General features: G+C 35.9%; 1 protein-coding gene across 4 annotated transcripts in view; it reads right to left on the reverse strand.

Annotated features, from left to right (window-relative positions):
• Nucleotides 1-8,449: 8,449 nt before the first annotated feature.
• The window catches only part of MIA2 (MIA SH3 domain ER export factor 2), a 137,972-nt gene continuing 127,034 nt past the window's right edge, over nucleotides 8,450-19,387 (reverse strand). For all 4 annotated transcript variants that reach the window (XM_058293530.2, XM_058293531.2, XM_058293528.2 and 1 more), the window contains 4 exons: nucleotides 14,934-15,056; nucleotides 11,027-11,085; nucleotides 10,134-10,368; nucleotides 8,450-9,049 (listed from right to left, as the gene is read on the reverse strand). In XM_058293530.2, coding sequence (XP_058149513.1) covers nucleotides 8,883-9,049; nucleotides 10,134-10,368; nucleotides 11,027-11,085; nucleotides 14,934-15,056 — 584 coding nt within the window. In that variant the 3' untranslated portion in view covers nucleotides 8,450-8,882. The remainder of the gene's footprint in view (nucleotides 9,050-10,133; nucleotides 10,369-11,026; nucleotides 11,086-14,933; nucleotides 15,057-19,387) is intronic.

Genomic DNA, 19,387 nt, shown 5'->3' on the forward strand with positions numbered 1-19,387 from the left:
GTAACCACAAAGAAAATACATGAAAAATACGTATGGAAAAAAGAAGGAAATAAAAATGGTATAATACAAAAAAATCAATTAAAGATAAAAGTAGGCATTAACAGAAGACTTGAGGGTAAGAAGTTTATTAAGATTTACAAAAATCCAATAGCAAAATGGCAGAAGGTCCAGCATTATCAGTAGTAACTTTAAAGATAAATAAATTAAACTCTCCAGTTAAATGGCAGAAATTGGCAGAATAGATAAAAAAGCATGACCCAACTACTTGCTGTTTATAAGAACTGAGCATCAGAGTAAACTCAACATTACAATCAGATGCCTAGACATCAGCAAAAAATTACAAGTCATACTAAGAAAATGGAACACATGGCTCAAGAAAAGGAATATATCAAAGCCCCAGAAGAGACACAGGATTGGAGAGAATTAGCAAGATCAGAAATGTAAGGAAGTTACGATTGACCCCAGAGAAATAAAAAGGATCAAAAGAGGATATTTTGAGAAACTGTATGCCAATAAACTAGACAACCTAAATGAAATGGACAAATTCCTAGAAATACACAACCTACACTCACACTACAAGAAATACAAGAACTTAAAAAACCAATCACATTTAAAGAGATTGACTCTGTCATCAAAATTATCTCCCCGCAAAGAAAAGTCCAGGACCAGATGGTTTTGCAGGTGAATTCTACCAAGCATTTTTAAAAGAATTAGCACATTTGTATGTACACCAGTTGAAAGCTTGGTGGTCTCACTGCTTTTAAGAGAAATACCATTGCAGTAGATTGGCCTTGTATCTTGCATACATTTAAAAAGTAAGGTAAATTCGTACTTGGCCGTGTGGTAGTTCAGTCTCGTATATACACATGGTCTTTCAGTGAAAGAAAGCACTTCCAAAAAATTAAAAAGGAGGGAAAATTACCCAACACATTTTATGAAGCCAACATTACCCTAATACCAAAGCCTGATGAAGATACTACAAGACCAGTCCAGAGATTCAAGTCTCCTGAATATACATCAACCTCAGAGGCAACCACAGATTCATGAAAAGTGACAAAAAAGGCATGTGTAGAAAGGTCACGTCTGAGTCCAATTCCATCACACTCAGGCTGGGCCCTGAGCCTCAGCAGAGTTGCAACTCCTACTTTCTGGTTTGTTGGACTTACCCAGGTAAGCCACCAAGGAGGTGAAGATGGTCAAATACCAAACCAGGAAACTGACAGTATCTACAACTGCAAGCAAGAGAATTGCATCCATCACCCATGTGGGATCTAAGCCCCCTCTCAAAATAGAAGTGGAGTGGACATCACTATCCCATGGTCCACAAGATAGAGGAATAAAATATGGATTAGAGTGGACTTACTGATATTCTACTATAGAACTACTGTGACTAGTAATGGAAGAAATTGTAGCATTGATGTGGAGAAAGTGCCAAGGGAGTTGCTGAGGGCAGGGAGAGGGAAGAAGAGATGTGATGTGGGGGCATTTTTGGGACTTGGAGTTGTCTTAAATGATATTGCAGGGACAAATGCTGGACATTATATATCCTGCCATTACCCACTGAAAGTACTGGAGGAAAGTGTAAACTACAATGCAAACTATGATCCACACAGTGCAGCAGTGCTCCAAAATGTATTCAACAAATGCAATGAATGTGCCACAATGATGAAAGAGGTTGTTGATGTGGGAAGAGTGGGGGGTAGGGTGTGGGGTATATGGGAACTTCTTTATTTTATTTTTTTAAGATTTATTTATTTCTCTCCCCTTCCCCCTGCTCCGGTTGTCTGTTCTCTGTGTCTATTTGCTGCATCTTCTTTGTCCGCTTCTGTTGTTGTCAGCGGCACAGCAATCTGTGTTTCTTTTTGTTGCGTCATCTTGTTGTGTCACCTCTCCGTGTGGGCGGTGCCATTCTTAGGCAGGCTGTACTTTCTTTCGTGCTGGGTGGCTCTCCTTATGGGGCGCACTCCTTATGCATGGGGCTCCCCTAGGGACACCTCTGCGTGGCATGGCAACCTTGCAGGCATCAGCACTGTGCATGGGCCAGCTCCACACGGGTCAAGGAGGCCCAGGGTTTGAACCGTGGTAGACGGATGCCCTGACCACTGGGCCAAGTCCACTTCCCCTTTATTTTTTAATGTAACATTTTTTGTGATCTATGCATCTTCAAAAAATTACAATTAAAAAAAATTTTTTAAAGCCAAGATAATAATAAAAAAAGATACTACAAGAAAAAAATGATAGACCAATCTCTCTAATGAACAAAGATGCAAAAATTCTCAACAAAATACTTGCAAACAGAATCCAACATAATATCAAAAGGCTTATTCATCATGACCAAGTGGGATTCATTCCTGGTATGCAAGGCTGGTTTAATAAAAGAAAATCAAAGAACCTAATACACCACATTAACAAATTGAAGGGGGAAACCACATGTTCAACTCGCTCAATTGATGCACAAAAGGCAGTCAACAAAATCCAGCATCCTTTTTTGATAAAAACACTTCAAAAGATAGGAATAGAAGGAAAATTCCTCAATCTGGTAAAAGATGTATGAAAAACCCACAACCAACACTGCACTCAAAGGGGAAAGGTTGCAAGCTTTATCTCTAAGATCCAGAACAAGACAAGGATGCCCACTGTTGCCACTGTTAATCAAAATTGTACTAGAAGTTCTAGATAGGGCAATGAGACAAGAAAAAAAAAAAATTAAAGGCATCCAAAGAGGAAAAGAGGAAGCAAAACACTGCTGATGACACGATCCTGTATTTAGAAAATTCTGAGGTATTCACGACAAAGCTACTTGAGATATTAAGAGTTCAGCAAAGTGGCAGGATACAAGATCAACATGCAAAAATCAGTAATGTTTTTCGTACACTAGTACTGAACAATCTAAGGAGGAAATCAGAGAAGTGGACTTGGCCCAGTGGTTAGGGCATCCGTCTACCACCTGAGAGGTCCATGGTTCAAACCCTAGGCCTCCTTGACCCATGTGGAGCTGGCCCATGTGCAGTGCTGATGCACGCAAGGAGTGCCCTGCCACGCAGGGGTGTCCCCCGCGTAGGGGACCCCCATGCGCAAGGAGTGCGCCCCATAAGGAGAGCCACCCAGCACGAAAGAAAGTACAGCCTGCCTAAGAATGGCACCGCCCACACGGAGAGGTGACACAACAAGATGATGCAACAAAAAGAAACACAGATTCCTGTGCCACTGACAACAACAGAAGCGGACAAAGAGGACACAGAGAACAAATAGACACAGAGAACAGACAACTGGGGTGGAGGGAAGAAATAAATAAAATAAATCTTTAAAAAAAAAGAAAAAAGGAGGAAATCAGGGGGGAAATTCCATTTACAATAGCAACAAAAAGACTCAAATACCTAACTATTAATTTAACCAAAGAAGTAAAGGGTCTATATGCAGAAAACTACAAAACAATTCTAAAAGAAATTTTAAGACCTAAAAAATGGAAAGATATACTGTGTTCATGGATTGGAAGAGTATCATGAAGATGTCAATCTTACCCAAACCGATTTATAGATTCAGTGCAATATCAATCAAAATTCCAAGAGCTTACTTTACAGAATTAGAAAAGAAAATTACCAAATTATTTGGCAGGGAAAGTGCACTCGAATAGCCAAAAGCATTCTAAAGAAAGAAGTGTGGCCTGCGAGGAATTTCATTGCCTGACCTTGAAACATACTACAAAGCTACAGTGGTCAAAACAGCATGCTATTGGCAAAAAGACAGACACATCAGTCACTGAAATGGAATTAAGAATTCAGAAATAAACCCTCACCTATACAGTCACTTAGTTTTTGACAAAACTATGAACTCCATGTTAACGGGAAAGAACAGTCTCTTCAAAAAATGGTGCTGGGAGAGCTAGATTCTATAATCAAAAGAATGAAAAGAGGACCCCTATTTCACTCCCTATACAAGAATCAATTGAAAATGGATCAAAGACCTAAATATAAAAGCCAGGACCATAAAACTGCCAGAAGAAAATGTAGGGAAACATTTTCAAGCCCTTGTGGTAGGCAGTGGTTTCTTGGGCCTTACACCCAAAGCACGTGCAAAAAAAGACAAACAGATAAATGGGACCTTCTCAGAATTAAATACTTTTGCACCTCCCAGGAGTTTCTCAAAAGGGTGAGAAGGCAGCCAACTCAATGGGAGAAAATATTTGGAAATCACATGTCAGATAAGGGTTTAATATCTAGGATATATAGAGATGTTACAACTCAACAATAAAAGGACAAATGATCCAATTTAAAAAATGGGCAAAAGACCTGAATAGACATTTGTCCAAAGAAGAAATACAAATGGCAAAAAAAAAAAAAAAAAACATGAAAAAATGCTCAACATCACTAATGATTAGGGAAATGCAAATCAAAACTACAATTAAATACTTCCCACCTATCAGAATGGCCACTATTAAAGACAGAACTACAAGTGTTGGAGACGATGTGGAGAGATAGGAACACTTATTCACTGCTGGTGGGAATGCAGAATGGTACAGCCACTGTGGAGGACTGTTCAGCAGTTCCTAAAGAAGCTTAATATAGACTTGCCATATATACCCACAAGAACTGAGAGCAGTGACATGAACAGACATCTGCACACTGATGTTCATAGTGCCATTATTCACAATTGCTAAAAGTTGGAAACAACCCACGTATCCATTAACTGATGAATGGATAAACAAACTATAGTATATTCACACAATGGAATATGGTGTAGCTGTAAGAAGAAATGAACTCATGAAACATATGACAACATGGATGAAAATGGAGGGCATTATGTTGAGCAAAGCAAGTCAGACACAAAAGGACAAATACTGTATAATTATGTTACAATGAACCAAATATACTGTGTAAAATATATGATTCAAAAAAATTTTATATGTATACAGTACAAAAAAACCACGATTATACTTGCCTCATAAAATGAAAAAAAAATCAAATCAGTAATGTTTTCATACACTAGTAATGAACAATCTGAAGAGAAAAATCAAGAAAAAAATTCCATTTCTAATAGCAACTAAAAAAAAAATATCTAGCAATAAATCTGACCAAGGATATAAAGGACTTATACATAGAGAAGTACAAAACATTGCTAAAAGGAATCAAGATAGAACAGGCATACAGACCAATGGAATAGATTTGAGTTCAGAAGTAAACCCTCACATCTATGGCCAACCGATTTTTGACAAGGGTGCCAAGTCAAATCAATTGCAAAAGAATACTTTCTTCAACAAATGGTGCTGGGAAAAATGGATGTTCATATGCAAAAGAATGCAGTGGACCCCTAACTCATACCATATACAAAAATCCACTCAAAATGGATCAAAGACCTAAATATAATAACCAGAATTATAAAACTCCTGAAAGAAAACATAGAGAATCATCTTCAGGACCTTGTGTTAGGTAATGCTTTCTTTGATGTTACACAAAAGTCACGAACAACCAAAGAAAAATAGATAAATGGGACTTCATCAACATTAAAATTTTTGTATGCATCAAAAGACTTCATCATGAAAGTAAGACAAGCTACAGAATGGAAGAAAATACTTGGAAGCCACTTATCTGATAAGAGTTTTTGTTTTTTTAAAGATTTATTTATTTATTTAATCCCCCCCCCCCCCCCCCCCCCCGGTTGTCTGTTCTCTGTGTCTATTTGCTGCGTCTTGTTTCTTTGTCCGCTTCTGTTGTCAGCAGCACGGGAAGTGTGGGCGGCGCCATTCCTGGACAGGCTGCATTTTCTTTCGCACTGCGTGGGTCGGCACTCCTTGCGCGCATCAGCACTGCGCATGGGCCAGGCCCACACGAGTCAAGGAGGCCCGGGGTTTGAACTGCGGACCTCCCATGTGGTAGACGGACGCCCTAACCACTGGGCCAAGTCTGTTTCCCTGATAAGGGTTTAACATCCAGAAAATACAGGGAAGCCCGACAACTCCACAAAAAGACAAACAACGCAATCAAAAATGGGCAAAAGACTTCAATTTACATTTTTCCAGAGAAGATGTACAAATGGACAGAAAGCACATGAAAAGATAAGTCAAAAACACAAGATACTATTTCAACCACCAGAATGGTTACTATTAAGAAAGGGAAAATAAATGTTGGAGAAAAACTTATTCACTGTTGGTAGAAATGTAAAATGGTGACACCACTGTGGAAGACAGGTGGCAGCTCCTCAGAAAGTATAGAATTTTCATGTAGGTATATACAAAAAGAAAATTGAAGACCAGGACTCAGATATTTGCACACGTATATTCATAGTAGCATTATTCTCAATTGCCTAAATACAGAAGCAACCCAAGTGTCCAGCAACAAATGAATGAATAAAAATGTAGTACATACTCTCAGTAGAATGTTATTCAGCCATGAAAAGGAATGAGGGTCTGACAGCATTGACAACATGGATGAACCCTGAAGATGTACCATCCAGTGAAATAAGCCAGACACAAAATGACAAATATGTCCTTGTATGGTCTCACTGATATAAAATAATTTAAAAAAGCTAATTCTTAGAAAGTCAGAAACTAGAATATAGGTTACCAGGGGCTGGGGTGGGAGTAGAGAAGAGGAATTAGACTTAAATTGTACAGTTTCTATTTTGGTAATAGATGGTGTTAATGGTAGTAGCACAACATTGTAATTAACAGGAATTAATTACATACGTGAATGTGGTTAAAAAGGAAAACATTAGGCTGTATATATGTTGTTACTAGAATTAAAAAATTTTTTTCAAAGGGGGTTTGGGGCAGGGGAATTGAGATTTTTAGACATGCACAAATTAACAAATTTTATATTCCACATATCCTTACTTAGGAAATTATGTGAGAGTGATCTCCAGCAAAACAAGGGACTTTAAATCAAAATAGAGCAAGACAGAAGATTCAGTGGAGTCATCATATAATATCAGTAAAAATACAAGCTTTATTCTCAGGTCTAGAGTCTGGTCTGCTGCAAAAGGACAAAGGCCTCCAGGAGAAAGGTCTCTAATAAACAAATAAACCCAAATGAAAGAAATGAAAGAGAATTTTTGAAAAACCAGGATATGATAAAGGCAAATAATACAAGAAGAAAAAGAAAGCAAATTAGAAAAGTGGGAGGGGGTATGGTATAATTGGCCCAAATATAAAGCAAACTAAAGCAAACAAAAACTTTCACTTCATCGGAATGCTCTGCATAACTCCTGTCCTTTTTTTCTTCTTTTCAATTTCCAATTGTAAAGAAGTAGTCTTTATTTCCCCTGAAATCTGGCTTTTAAATACCAAATATAATGATGGCTTTACAGTCATTCTACTTTATATCTCACCAAGCATTTCCCAAGGAGCTCTTCTTTTTTAGCTCCATTTCTGAAGTGGAGTGAGAATGGGAAGGGGGCAGAAATATCGCACAAGATCAGTGTTCCAAGGAACATCTGGGAAAATGCTGGAATGAATTGTTCTACTTATAAATGCATCACTGCTTCTGTTCAAGAATATTTCATCTTCTCCCTTTTGGCACTGATGAAAAAGTCCAAGTAACAACTAAAATAACCAACTTTGTCAATGTAAGTATTGATTTTAATAGCTAAACTTAATTGTATTTTCCTTCCATAATCATATTAATGTGTGTTAAGGGTTGAATTGTGTCCTCTGAAAAGATATGTTAAGGTCCTAACCCCTGTAACTGAGAATATTACCTTATTTGGAAATAGGATCATTGCAGATGTAATTAGTAAAATGAGGTAATACTATAATAGGGTGGGGCCTTAATTCAATCTGACAAGTACCCTTATAAGAAAGGAGAAGAGACACAAAAGAGAAGTCCATGTGAGGATGAAGACAGAGACTAGAATTAAGCAGCTACAGGCCATGGAACACCAAAGATTATTTGCCACCACCAGAAGCTAGGAAGAGGCAAGGAAGGATACTTCCCTAGAGCCATCAGAGAGACCATGACCTTGTCAACACCTGATTTCATATATCTAGCCTCCAAAAGTGTAAGAGAATAAATTTCAGTTGTTTAAGCCACCACAGTTGTGTTAATTTTTTATCGCAGCACTAGGAAATTAATGCAATGTACAAGAAGATTAATAATAGAAGAGACCTATTAGGGAAGTTATTCTAAAGATATTTAGTCTAAAACTCAAAATGATGACACATTGTCTCAATATTTATCCTGTAATAAATCTCAACATTCCCCACAGAAAACAGTCATTATTTTACAAATAAAGAAACAAAACTATAGAAAAAACTAGTTACTGAATTAAGAAGATCCAAATTCTGATATTCACCATTAGACAAATATCCTGTTTTTCTTTAAAACACAATCAATTTCTATTTTTAAAAGCATATTCATTTGTTGCTGTGGGTCATCCATAATGGAATCAGAAAGCATTAGTTTTAAGCCTCAAAGCTATTGGTAGAGGATAAAAGACTAATGAATGGAGCCACATATGGAAAAACTAGCTGATTTTATTATTTTTATCAAAGTAAAACAAATCTTTAAATCAATTAAAATGTATTTAATTAAGCATAAAATTACTTTCACATTTGTCTACAACTAATGTAAATACAATTCTTGGCTAGAGACAGCATTTTGAGCTTAAAACATCCCCGACTGCAAGATTATATATAAAAAATTCCCATTAACATCTATGTGGCATGGTAGTTTAATCAAATTAAAATAACAACACTATCTAGAATAAAACGGAAATAATTTACTCATAAGATTCATATTTAAATCATCTTTATTTACAAAATACTATCCTGAGAATTATAATTTCATTAAGCTTCAATTTGAGCAAAAGTATAATCACTTAAGTAACAGCAGTTACTTAAACTGAAAGAGAGATAAGTAAAAATTACTTTTGAAGAGACACCAAAAATATCAAGTTTCTTTTTGTGGTTCTGGATTTTCAGTAGTAGGCTCATTTGAAGATGGAATTAACCCTGAAGGGAACTCACTTTGACTTTCAGGATTTGGGGGTGGGGGGAAAAATCCAGCTCTTGGAGGAAGATAAAAAGGAAAACCCCTCGACGAATAGATATTTCTCACTGTTCAAAGAGATTGGTAAAAGATATTTTTTAAGTTCAAAAAACTGTATAGCAGCCCTAATAAATCATTAGCTTATAACTTTCAATACCTATCTGTATATTCAAAAACTGACAACAGAATAATTATTTGATCTAACAAATTAATTTTCACATTGAGAAAACATACCCTCTCCAACTATAGATGCTTAAAAGCAACATCATTAATTTTAGACACAATTTCTGTGGAATTCTAATATTTTAATACCTCTTTAAAAGGAGGGGAACTATTTCAAAATATATCCATTATACTTTATAAAACTTTTCATGTAATGTAATTTCCATATTTAAAATTCAGACCAGTGATCTCCAATTCTGATTTTATATTATTCTAAAACATTTCCAGTTATATCAAAGACTATCCTGAAATTTTTCAAACAAAATTCTTTTTAATTCACTTTAAATTTTAAAAATAGAGGAGGAATGAGGGAAGGAATGACTACATCAAGCAAATAAAAGGCTTTTACTGAGTACTTGGTAACAATGTATTTTGCAGAAACCTACAGTTCTAAATGGCAATATATGGTAAGGAATAATCATAAATTATTCCTTTTTTCTTGTGTTTGGTTCTGAATGAATTTCAACAAATTCAACAAGCAATTAGGCCAAACATGATATATGCATTTTCATTTGAAGTAAGTAGGGAACATATGGAAATATTTTTAAAATACTTCAGCTAGAAATCTTTAATGCTAAAATATAAATTGTAATTATTTTTAGCATTTGCCATAGTAACCAGTTTCTATCAGAAAAAATAATAAAATAATAATTTTAGTCTTTAACATAAAATGCTATAAAAAGCCAGTAATTTTCTTAACTACTAGAATACACAAATAATTCCATATTATTAAAATGAATTAGGTTGAAGCCTCATTACAGTCTACTGACAAGCTGGCTATTGGCTCAATTTGGAAAAGTAATGGTACGCTCACAGAACTTGAGAAAAGTTTTTCTTCTACAGTATTACTATGTGAATATAGTAAAATTAATATCCCTAACTTACTCTATAAAACACATATGCTTAAAAACAAACAAACAAACAACATACTTGCTAATGGAGGATGTTGTGGGCCAGTGAAGTCCCTCGGTGGAAAATAATCTCGGGAAGCTCCATACATGCTTCCTGGAGGAGGTGGAGGAAAAGGAGGCCCTCTTCTCATGAATGGTCCTCTTGGGTCCACTGGATACAGTGGACCTCTGGCTGGAGGAAAATGTGGAGGAACAAAGCCTGGGCCAGATGCTTCATTTTCAGCAGGGAGAGATGAATCACGCACATTTAAATTCTGTAACAAATTGACATGGCAGTCACTAAAACAACAGCAAAATCTGCAAGTTTACCTAAAAATCTTAAGCTTAGAAGAAATCTCAGCACCTAAGGAGAAAGCAGTCTATGGCAGTCTTAAAAAGCTTCAGAGAAAGATTCAAACAGTTTTTCTACATTAACATGTTAGGTGGTTTTTAGCGTTCACAGATATTTTACTAACTCAATAGAAAACAACTTGACGCAATAAAGTAATATCCTGGGTAAAGCTAAAACACAAGTATAGTGCAAAAATACCAAATACACATTCTTTTATCAAATATATACTGAAAAAAAGAAAAAGTAAGATGTTCACATTTGTATTTGTATTTTCAAAGGGGATCAAAACTAAGTTTGCAAACATAGAAAACAAAAATACTTCAAAACATTCAAATAAAAACCCATGGGGAAAATCTAAATTCTTAAGTAATTAACCCAGACCATTAGCCTGCAAGTTGCACTTTATTACCACAGATTACAATCCGGAAAGAAAAAGCTTTAAAACTAAGTAGGAAGTATGTTTGTCAAAACGAGAGAAGCAGCTTTTTATATCAAAAACTAGATTGTTGTTTAAATTTCTATTCTAGTAAACCAAGAAATTAAAGTCAATACTTGGATAGAATTCTACTTTGAATACTTACACCAAGATCATCTTTGATATCATTCCTACTGGATTCCACTTCTGAAGATACTGGCCCATCTAAGACACAAAAGTTTAACTATGAAAAATATGATTTATCACTGCATGCCTATAATATACCCAGGTCACAAAAGGCATTGATATTTTCCCACTCCCCTTGTCTACACATAAACCATCTTGACACCAGCATCCTGTATTAAGACCTCAAGAAGGAACAGCTGAAGGTCCCTGGAAATTCTGGCACTCAGAATTCTGCAAAGATATGTGGCAGTGACTTCCGCAGCTAGTTCCTAGCTAGGCAATCTTGCTACAATAGCATCATAAGGAGACATCCATGACTAGGAGGTAACATCCCTCTTTCTCCTTCCTTCCTTCACTACTTCCCTGCCTTCCTCCTTTCTTCACTCCCTCCTTCCCTCCTTCATTCCTTTCTTCCTTCTTTGCTTGTTTCCTTATTCCTCCATCACGTAACAAAGACTATCAATTTGGATTTAGCTGCTGTTTTTAAATAAATGTTCCTGGATTTTGTTATCAAGAACTTATCAGTCTCTAAGAACATAAAATTCAAACACACCTCTCTCAGACCACAACTTCCTATTCTCTCCTAGCTTTCTCATTTAGTTACTCCCACTATACCTGTCCTTGAATCTCACTAAGGCCTCCAGTCCTCTCGCTTCTCAGTTTCCTCCTTTCTTCACTTATTTTCCTAAGTAACTGGATTTCAAAGTCTGTCACTTCAGTCAGTCATCAATCTCCTTGCCCTACTGGCAGTTTTCCCATGTGCTAGACCACATCCCAACCCTAGATCAATCCACTTCCACTCTGCCTACACCTGAGTCACTAAGCACTGCTGGGGGTAAAAAAATAAAATAAAATAAAAAAACTCAGAGCCATGTAAACTGGTACCACAGGCTGACAACTCTCCAGCCACACATCCAGCTGCACACTCCTGGGCTTTTTTCTGTGTCTCCCTAGCCAGCTTTCTCCTCAGAAATTTTCAAACCTCCATTCTCTTCAAACCTACTACAGGAGTCACTGAGAAAATCCCTTAACTTAGTTTAGCCAGACTTAAGTACCTGCAACCATCTCTTTCTGATCTATCCTCCTATTATCGTGGGAAAAGATCTTTCTAGGCAACCCATGACCCTGATCCTATACACAGAATCCCCCTCCTACAGCCTCTTCAAGGAGCTCCTGTCTGTTGGTTCCCTCTCCTTTCTGCTAGATCTATCCTATTAGCACGTTTCTCCTGACTACATTTTTATAAGGAGAGAGAATAAGAGAATTCCCCTCCAGCTACCTCTCTCTCACAATCAAGAATTATTCAATATACATTGTTCAGGATTCCTCCCATTTAGTCTTCAATTTACTGCAATCTACTTTCAACATCTACTGCAACACTGAAATTATTTTCTCTAAGACCACAATGACTTTTTTGCTAAATCAAAATAGATACTTTTAGTCCTTATTTTACTTTTCTTCCCATCACTTCTGACTACTCCCCCCTTCCAAAATTTCAGTTTCCTTCAGTTTCCATGAAATTGGAAATTATATACAGTATTTCCAATATATATATATATTCATCTTTCTCCCCAATGTCTTGTACTGATTACTACTGTCACTATTTGTCAGTCATTCCCATAAGCCTCAAGGTATTAGGAATGGAATAGTGAGCTCCTGTTCACTACTGAAATACAGCAACTACCACAATGTCTGGCATAAGTAAAAATTTAATAGATATTTAGAAAAAAGGACACATAAAAAAAAACCATACAATTGACTATTCTACAACTGGAAAAAGGAATGAAGTTCTGGTACATGCTATGACATGGATTAATCTTGAAAACATCACATTGCGTGACATAAACCAGACACAAAAGGACAAATAAAGTATGATCTCAAAAAAAAAAAAAAAAAAAGATATTTAGTACATCAATGACTGAGTCCACTACCCTCTCATTTAAATAAAGCACAAGGATCAAGACCATGGCTCTGAAATTATATACTCAATGGGGAAAGGCTGAGCACTTTCCCTCCACAATCAGAAACAAGACAAGGATCACTGTTATTCAACATTGTACCAGAAGTTCTAGCTAGAGCAATTAGACAAGAAAAAAAATTAAAGGCATCCAACAAATAGGAAAAGAGGAAGTAAAACTCTCACTATTTGTGTATGACATGATCCTATATTTAGAAAATTCTGAAATGTCTACAACAAAATGACTTGAGTTAATAAATGAGTCCAGCAATGTGGCAGGGTACAACATCAACATACAAAAACCAATAATGTTTTTGTACACTAGTATTGAGTAATCTGAGAAGGAAATCAGGGGGAAAAATTCAATTTATAATACAAACAAAAAGTCTCAAATACTTATGAATCAATTTAACCAAAGAAGTACAGAACCTATATGCAGAAAACTACAAAATAATGCTAAAAAAAATCAATGAAGGCCTAAACAAATGGAAAAACATTTTGTGTTCATGGATTGGAAGAATAAATAACATGAAGATGTCAATCCTACCCAAACTGGTTTATAGATTCAATGCAATACCAATCAAAATTCCAAGAGCCTACTTTACAGAATTAGAAAAGGCAAAAAAACATTATTTGGAAGGGAAAATGTACACGAATAGCCAAAAGCATTATAAAAATGAAGAGCAAAGGGGGAAGAATTTCACTGCCTGACCCTGATACCTATTACAAAGCATCAGAGATCAAAACAGCATGGTACTGGCATAAAGACAGACACATCAATCAGTGAAAGAGAATTGAGTGTCCAGAAATAAACCCCTGCCTCTAAGGTTAAATGGTTTTTGACAAACCTACCAAGTCCATGTTAATGGGTCAAAACAATCTCTTCAACCAATGGTGTTGGAAGAAATGGATATCTATAACCAAAAGAATGAAAGAGAACCCCTGTTTCATTCCCTATACAACAATCAGCTCAAAATCAATCACAGACCTAAATATAAAAGCCAGGACCATAAAAGTACTAGAAGAAAATGCAGGGAAACATCTTAAAGACCTTATGGTAGGTGGTGGTTTCTTGGACCTTACAACCAAAGCACTCGTAACAAAAGACTAAATAGATAAATGGAACCTCCTAAACTTCAAACACTTTTGCACCTCACAGGGCTTTGTCAAAACTGAGAGCAGTGACATGAACAGACATCTGTACTCTGATGTTAAAAGCAGTTTCATTCACAACTGCCAAAAGCTGGAAACAACCCAGGTGTCCATCAACCGATGACGGGATAAACAAATTGTGGTGTATTCACATGATAGAATATTATGCAGGTATAAGAATGAAGTCTTAAAGCATATGAAAACATGGATGAACCTGGAAGACATTATGTTGAGTGAAGCAAGCCAGACACAAAAGGACAAATACTGTATGATCACATCACTATGAACTAAATATATTGTGTATGATTCCATTTATATAAAATATAAATATAAATCAATTTTTTTTTAAATAGTAAGTGCTCAGTAAATGTTAGGTAAATCCTTCTAAGTATGCAATTTTTAAGCAAAGTAATTATTTTACCATCAACAGAGCATGTACCCCAATTATTTTTCTGGTGAATTTTCATGTATCCTTTCATACTTGATTGACTAATTATTCCAATTATTAAAAAGGATATATATAAATGGACTGTAAAAGTTAGAAAATTAGCCATGAGAGTTAAGTTTGCCATAATATGTTCATACAGTAAACCCATTACCATGATGCTTCAAACCAACCACCAACATATATTCAGATGCATGTCTGTGTACAATGTAACTAAAAACATAAACCAGAAAGTTTTTAAGAAGCAGATTTTGGCCTTAAGAGCTATATAGTTCTTTTTTCAGCTTCCAGTTCTTTAATATACCATCTTTATAAAATATCTACATTCCTTACCTGTTTTATCTAAAGAAGGCATATTAAAACTTCTGAATTCTGCGGGTCCAGATAATCTATCAGAATTAGAATAAAATCTGTCTTGCCTTTGTGGAAGAAGAGCTGGATCAGGATACAATTGGCCTAGAAAATAAGTTTTTAAAATATCTTCATTGGTATTAAAAAACATCAGGTTTACTTAAGTTTAATATATTGAACTGATACATTTCTCTTGCTTCCATATTCTTGGTAGACAACAGTAAACAATTTTAGTAAAACTATTTTTTATTAAATGTAATTATTTCATTTGCTTTTGTAGTGAAACTAAGTATGACAATTTGGGTTTTGAACATTTCAATTACTATGTATAAATTAGGATATGTGAACAGAATTTAGTCATACATATGTATATCACTACATAAGTTCATTTAACTCAATTTTCTTAAAAGTAGATGGAAGTGGATACATCAACTTATTTAAAAAGGCTCTGGAGAAAGAGGTATAAAGAAAAAAGAAAAAAACAAAATGATGCAAGCATAGTAAGATTTTAAGCAGAACAGGGATGATAAAAGAAGCTGCTGCCAAAGTAGGAAGGGTATCATTCGAAGTCATCAGTGATCAAATTTTCAGTAACTTCCACATTTTTTATATTTAGCATCCATCCAACAATCAAGGGAAAGACCTCTTACTCAGCAGGTAAATAGTATGTTCACACTGCTCAGATTAAAGTCATCTGGGTTGAATGAATTTGGACAATACTCTGACTCAGCTGGTTCTATTGCAATACCCCTTTTTCCCCAGAAGTCATTTATGATGACAAAATGGTAATTTCTGGGACCCTGTAGTACTTACAATTCTTGAAAATATATAGGTAATCTACTTCATCCTTGAGAAGTGATAGCAGACTTTGCTAGATTAGGTGTGCATATGTCTAGTTCTAGAAGTTTGAGAAAAATCAAAGAAAGAGAGTTATTGACTCTCTCCAATCCTTTTATAGATAGGGATAAACAAACTGCCATCTATAAGTGTCCTAGCCAATGGTTCATAATGTGAACTCCATGCAATGTATAGATATTTTACTTCTCATCTGACTAAGCCACACGGGACCTTATTGACACATTTCTCCCAGACAAAGTCAAGGAAACCACCTAGCATCAACTAGAGTCAATGGAGTGAATTGTATTTAATGAGCTCCCAAGGGCTGGAGGATGTGACTGAAGACAGAAAGATCTGGATTGTCTTGAAGGTTCATTTCCTCCCTTTTTCAGAAGCTTAGCTAAGAGTTAGCTCAACAGGTCTGAGGTAGCCCAGTGGGGAAAAACAAAGTCAATACTAACCACTATAATCTAAACTGAGTTATCCCTTTCTACTTTAAACACAGGATTAATTAAATGGCAGGATTGGATAAAGGGATAAAATTGGGGAAACTTGAAAACTTTCCCCAACTCTTAATCAGGTCTCAAAGATACTGACTGTATTGTTATTTTTACTTTTAAAATACATCCCCACATCAGCAACCCCTGAAATACAAAAATTTATTATAAGTTTACTATTTTATAAGTTGTAGGCCTTTGTTACCCTCACTGGAAAAAATAAACCATTCCGTAAATCTAATTAAGGTATAGTATGTGCCAGGCACTAGTGATACAGTATTGGTTTCAATACATTCCATGTCCTTATAATCTAATGGTGACAGAAACAAGAAACTAAAATGTGACCACTGCCTTAAAAAAAGGGCATACAAATAATATGAGAGGTATCATGTCTGATTCTGATTGGAAGAATCACGGAGGTATGAAAACTTGCCCTGGAGTTTTGAAAAGGAAGGATGAACAGGAGTTTACCAAGTAAAGAAGGGTATCCAGTCAATGTTAAATATAAATACTTAAATGTAATAAGATAAAGCTATTATGGAAGGCATATGAAATATAGAAAAGAGGGGAATGAAATGATTCCCTTCTTTTTTGCTTCCTTACTTTTGTTTTCCATCATCCTCATAAGAGAAAAGATGATTAAAAAGAAAAGAATGGGAAAAAGGAAAAGTATCAGAGGGGGAAGAAAATAAAAAGGATGTAAATAAATGTTTAGGGCATTCTGAAACAGTTTCACAAAGTAAGAATTAGAATTTAAAATACTGTTCCATCTCTTTTCATTCCTTAACAAATCAGCTGCAATGTTTTCCTGTGTACCTGTTTAATAATCTGGGACCTATAACATACATTACAGGAACTTCAACAGGATTGAAAAGAGAATTATAAAGATGAATAAGGATTATAATATTCTTTAGGTTCAATAATGATTACTAGTAAGGTAAAATAGACATCTTGACTTAAAACAGAGCAAGAAGAAATAGTTTAATCTATGGTTAAACAGTTTAAATGGAATAGAAAGGAAAATTTCCAGAAAGTAGTTGATTAAAGTATGGATATGAATAGGTTATTACTCTGGAATAAAGAGCTCAATGGCATAGAGAGAATTCTGGAAACGGACCTACAGACATGGATATTGGATTTAAGAAAGCAAAATTTCTAAAGCGCAAACTCATGGAGCTAATACTAATAGCTAGAATACAGGTCACCAAAAGATAGAATGAAGATAGAGAAGAGAAAGCTGAGGCTTAATCTATGCAGAATTGGTAAAAAGGATGCTTAGAAATGGATAGAAATGTCAAAAGCACATTGTAGTGTTTGTAAACAGTATACAGCTATGATAGTAGTTGAAAGGGAAAGTCTAAGGTCATATATATCACTAGAAGGAAAGCTAAAAAATAAAACAGGCAAGTGTAGAGCATAGAAACCCTCAAATGGAAAATGAGTACAGTTAATAGAGCATATATAATGTGACTAAGGGGTATGGGTTTTAAATAAATACATACACATGCACCCACACATACATACACACATATTATCAGAGGCAAATATTAATATGTAAATTCTGGGAGGTACAATACAGGATTTTGCTGCCTTGTCCAGTTTTGTGACCTTCGGCAAGTTACCCAGCCTCTCTGTGCTTTTGAATCTGACAGAAGGTAGGCACTCCAAAGTAGCTATAATAATAAACTGACTTTGTTTTTAAGGTTATAAACTTTATTTAAAAATACAATGGTGATTGGTCTCATTCAAATTCAAGACCATAAATTTCAAATTAGGATTCAATATTGCCATTTATTCATAATACACTTCACTGATGTTTAAGTTCCTTCACTTCCTAAATGGCTATTGTATTCGTTCTCTCCAAACCTTCATCAATTCCCTCCACTCCCTCACCATCAGCTGATGGTCTTGCCTCATTAAGAAAACCGAAGCATTCGGATGTATGCAATCATCCTCACCCAATCTTCACATTTGTACAAACTTGCTCTGCCTTCCCTCTTTTTCCAATGGAGAAAGTGATCCTGTCCCTACCTCATTTCTTCAATTCTGGATCCCATATTTTTTGCTTCCTATCCAAAGGTTTCACTTTTATAATGGTATCCTCCCTCACTCATACATCATCAATTTCTTCTATCCTGGATTATTCCCCTGAGCAAATAAACATATAATATTTTCCAACTTTAAAAAACAAAAACATCTCTTCCTCCAGCAACTGCTGCATTTCTCTCTTCCATTCACAGGAACTTTTTTTGTTAAGCTGTACATCATAATTTCTCCTCATCCCACTCTCTTCAGGAAGACTGACAAATTAAACACAGATTTTTCTAAGGATATGTAAACATATATAGAGCAACTTATCAACCAAAATACTAATCATTAATATTTATATTAGATTGTTATACAAGATAATATAGAGGATATGATTGATACAAGCTCCCAAATAAGTGGTAGCCCCAAAACTTGGGAAAAACTTTAAAGTAAGTATCATCCTGAGAGGATAAAAGCATCCTGAGGACTTTTAGGATACCTTATTGAGACTCCCAAAATCTCATCAAGGAGATCAAAATGTAGCTAATAGGACAACCAGCAAGACAGTGTAGTAGTAAGAAGCTCGTAGAGTCAGCTCCTGCTACAGGGCAGTTAGTAAACACCCAGAGTTCTCTGGAGCTAGCTGAAGCACCTGTTTGGGGGTTCCAGGAGACCAGAAGAGCATCCTACAACATACTTAAAGGAATGGAAGGAGGAGACTGCCCATCTGCAGAGAAGACTTGTAAGTAGAGTGCCCCAACCCACAGAGGCTGGTGCCCATCCTCCACTGGAGGCACAAGCAGCCTCAGGAGCTGTTCTGCAGCTGGAATTGAAAGCCCCACTTCCCAAAAAAGGGGGAGGAAGAGATGGTTGGGCACCAACTTAACTGAAAACTAAATTCAGTGGGCTAAAATATAATCCTAAGAACAGCTAAAGCTTGAGCCTGTCCAAGTCAGAAAGAGGCCAGAGGCGCCATCTTAATTCTGCACTTGGCACAAGGGGAAGCGGGACAGACTGAAACTCACAGTGCTAGAAGGAACCGGTTTCCTTCCATCCAGATAAGATTGCAGCTCT

Source organism: Dasypus novemcinctus, chromosome 3, assembly GCF_030445035.2.
Source record: "Dasypus novemcinctus isolate mDasNov1 chromosome 3, mDasNov1.1.hap2, whole genome shotgun sequence".
In the NCBI taxonomy this organism is placed as follows: Eukaryota; Metazoa; Chordata; class Mammalia; order Cingulata; family Dasypodidae; genus Dasypus; species Dasypus novemcinctus.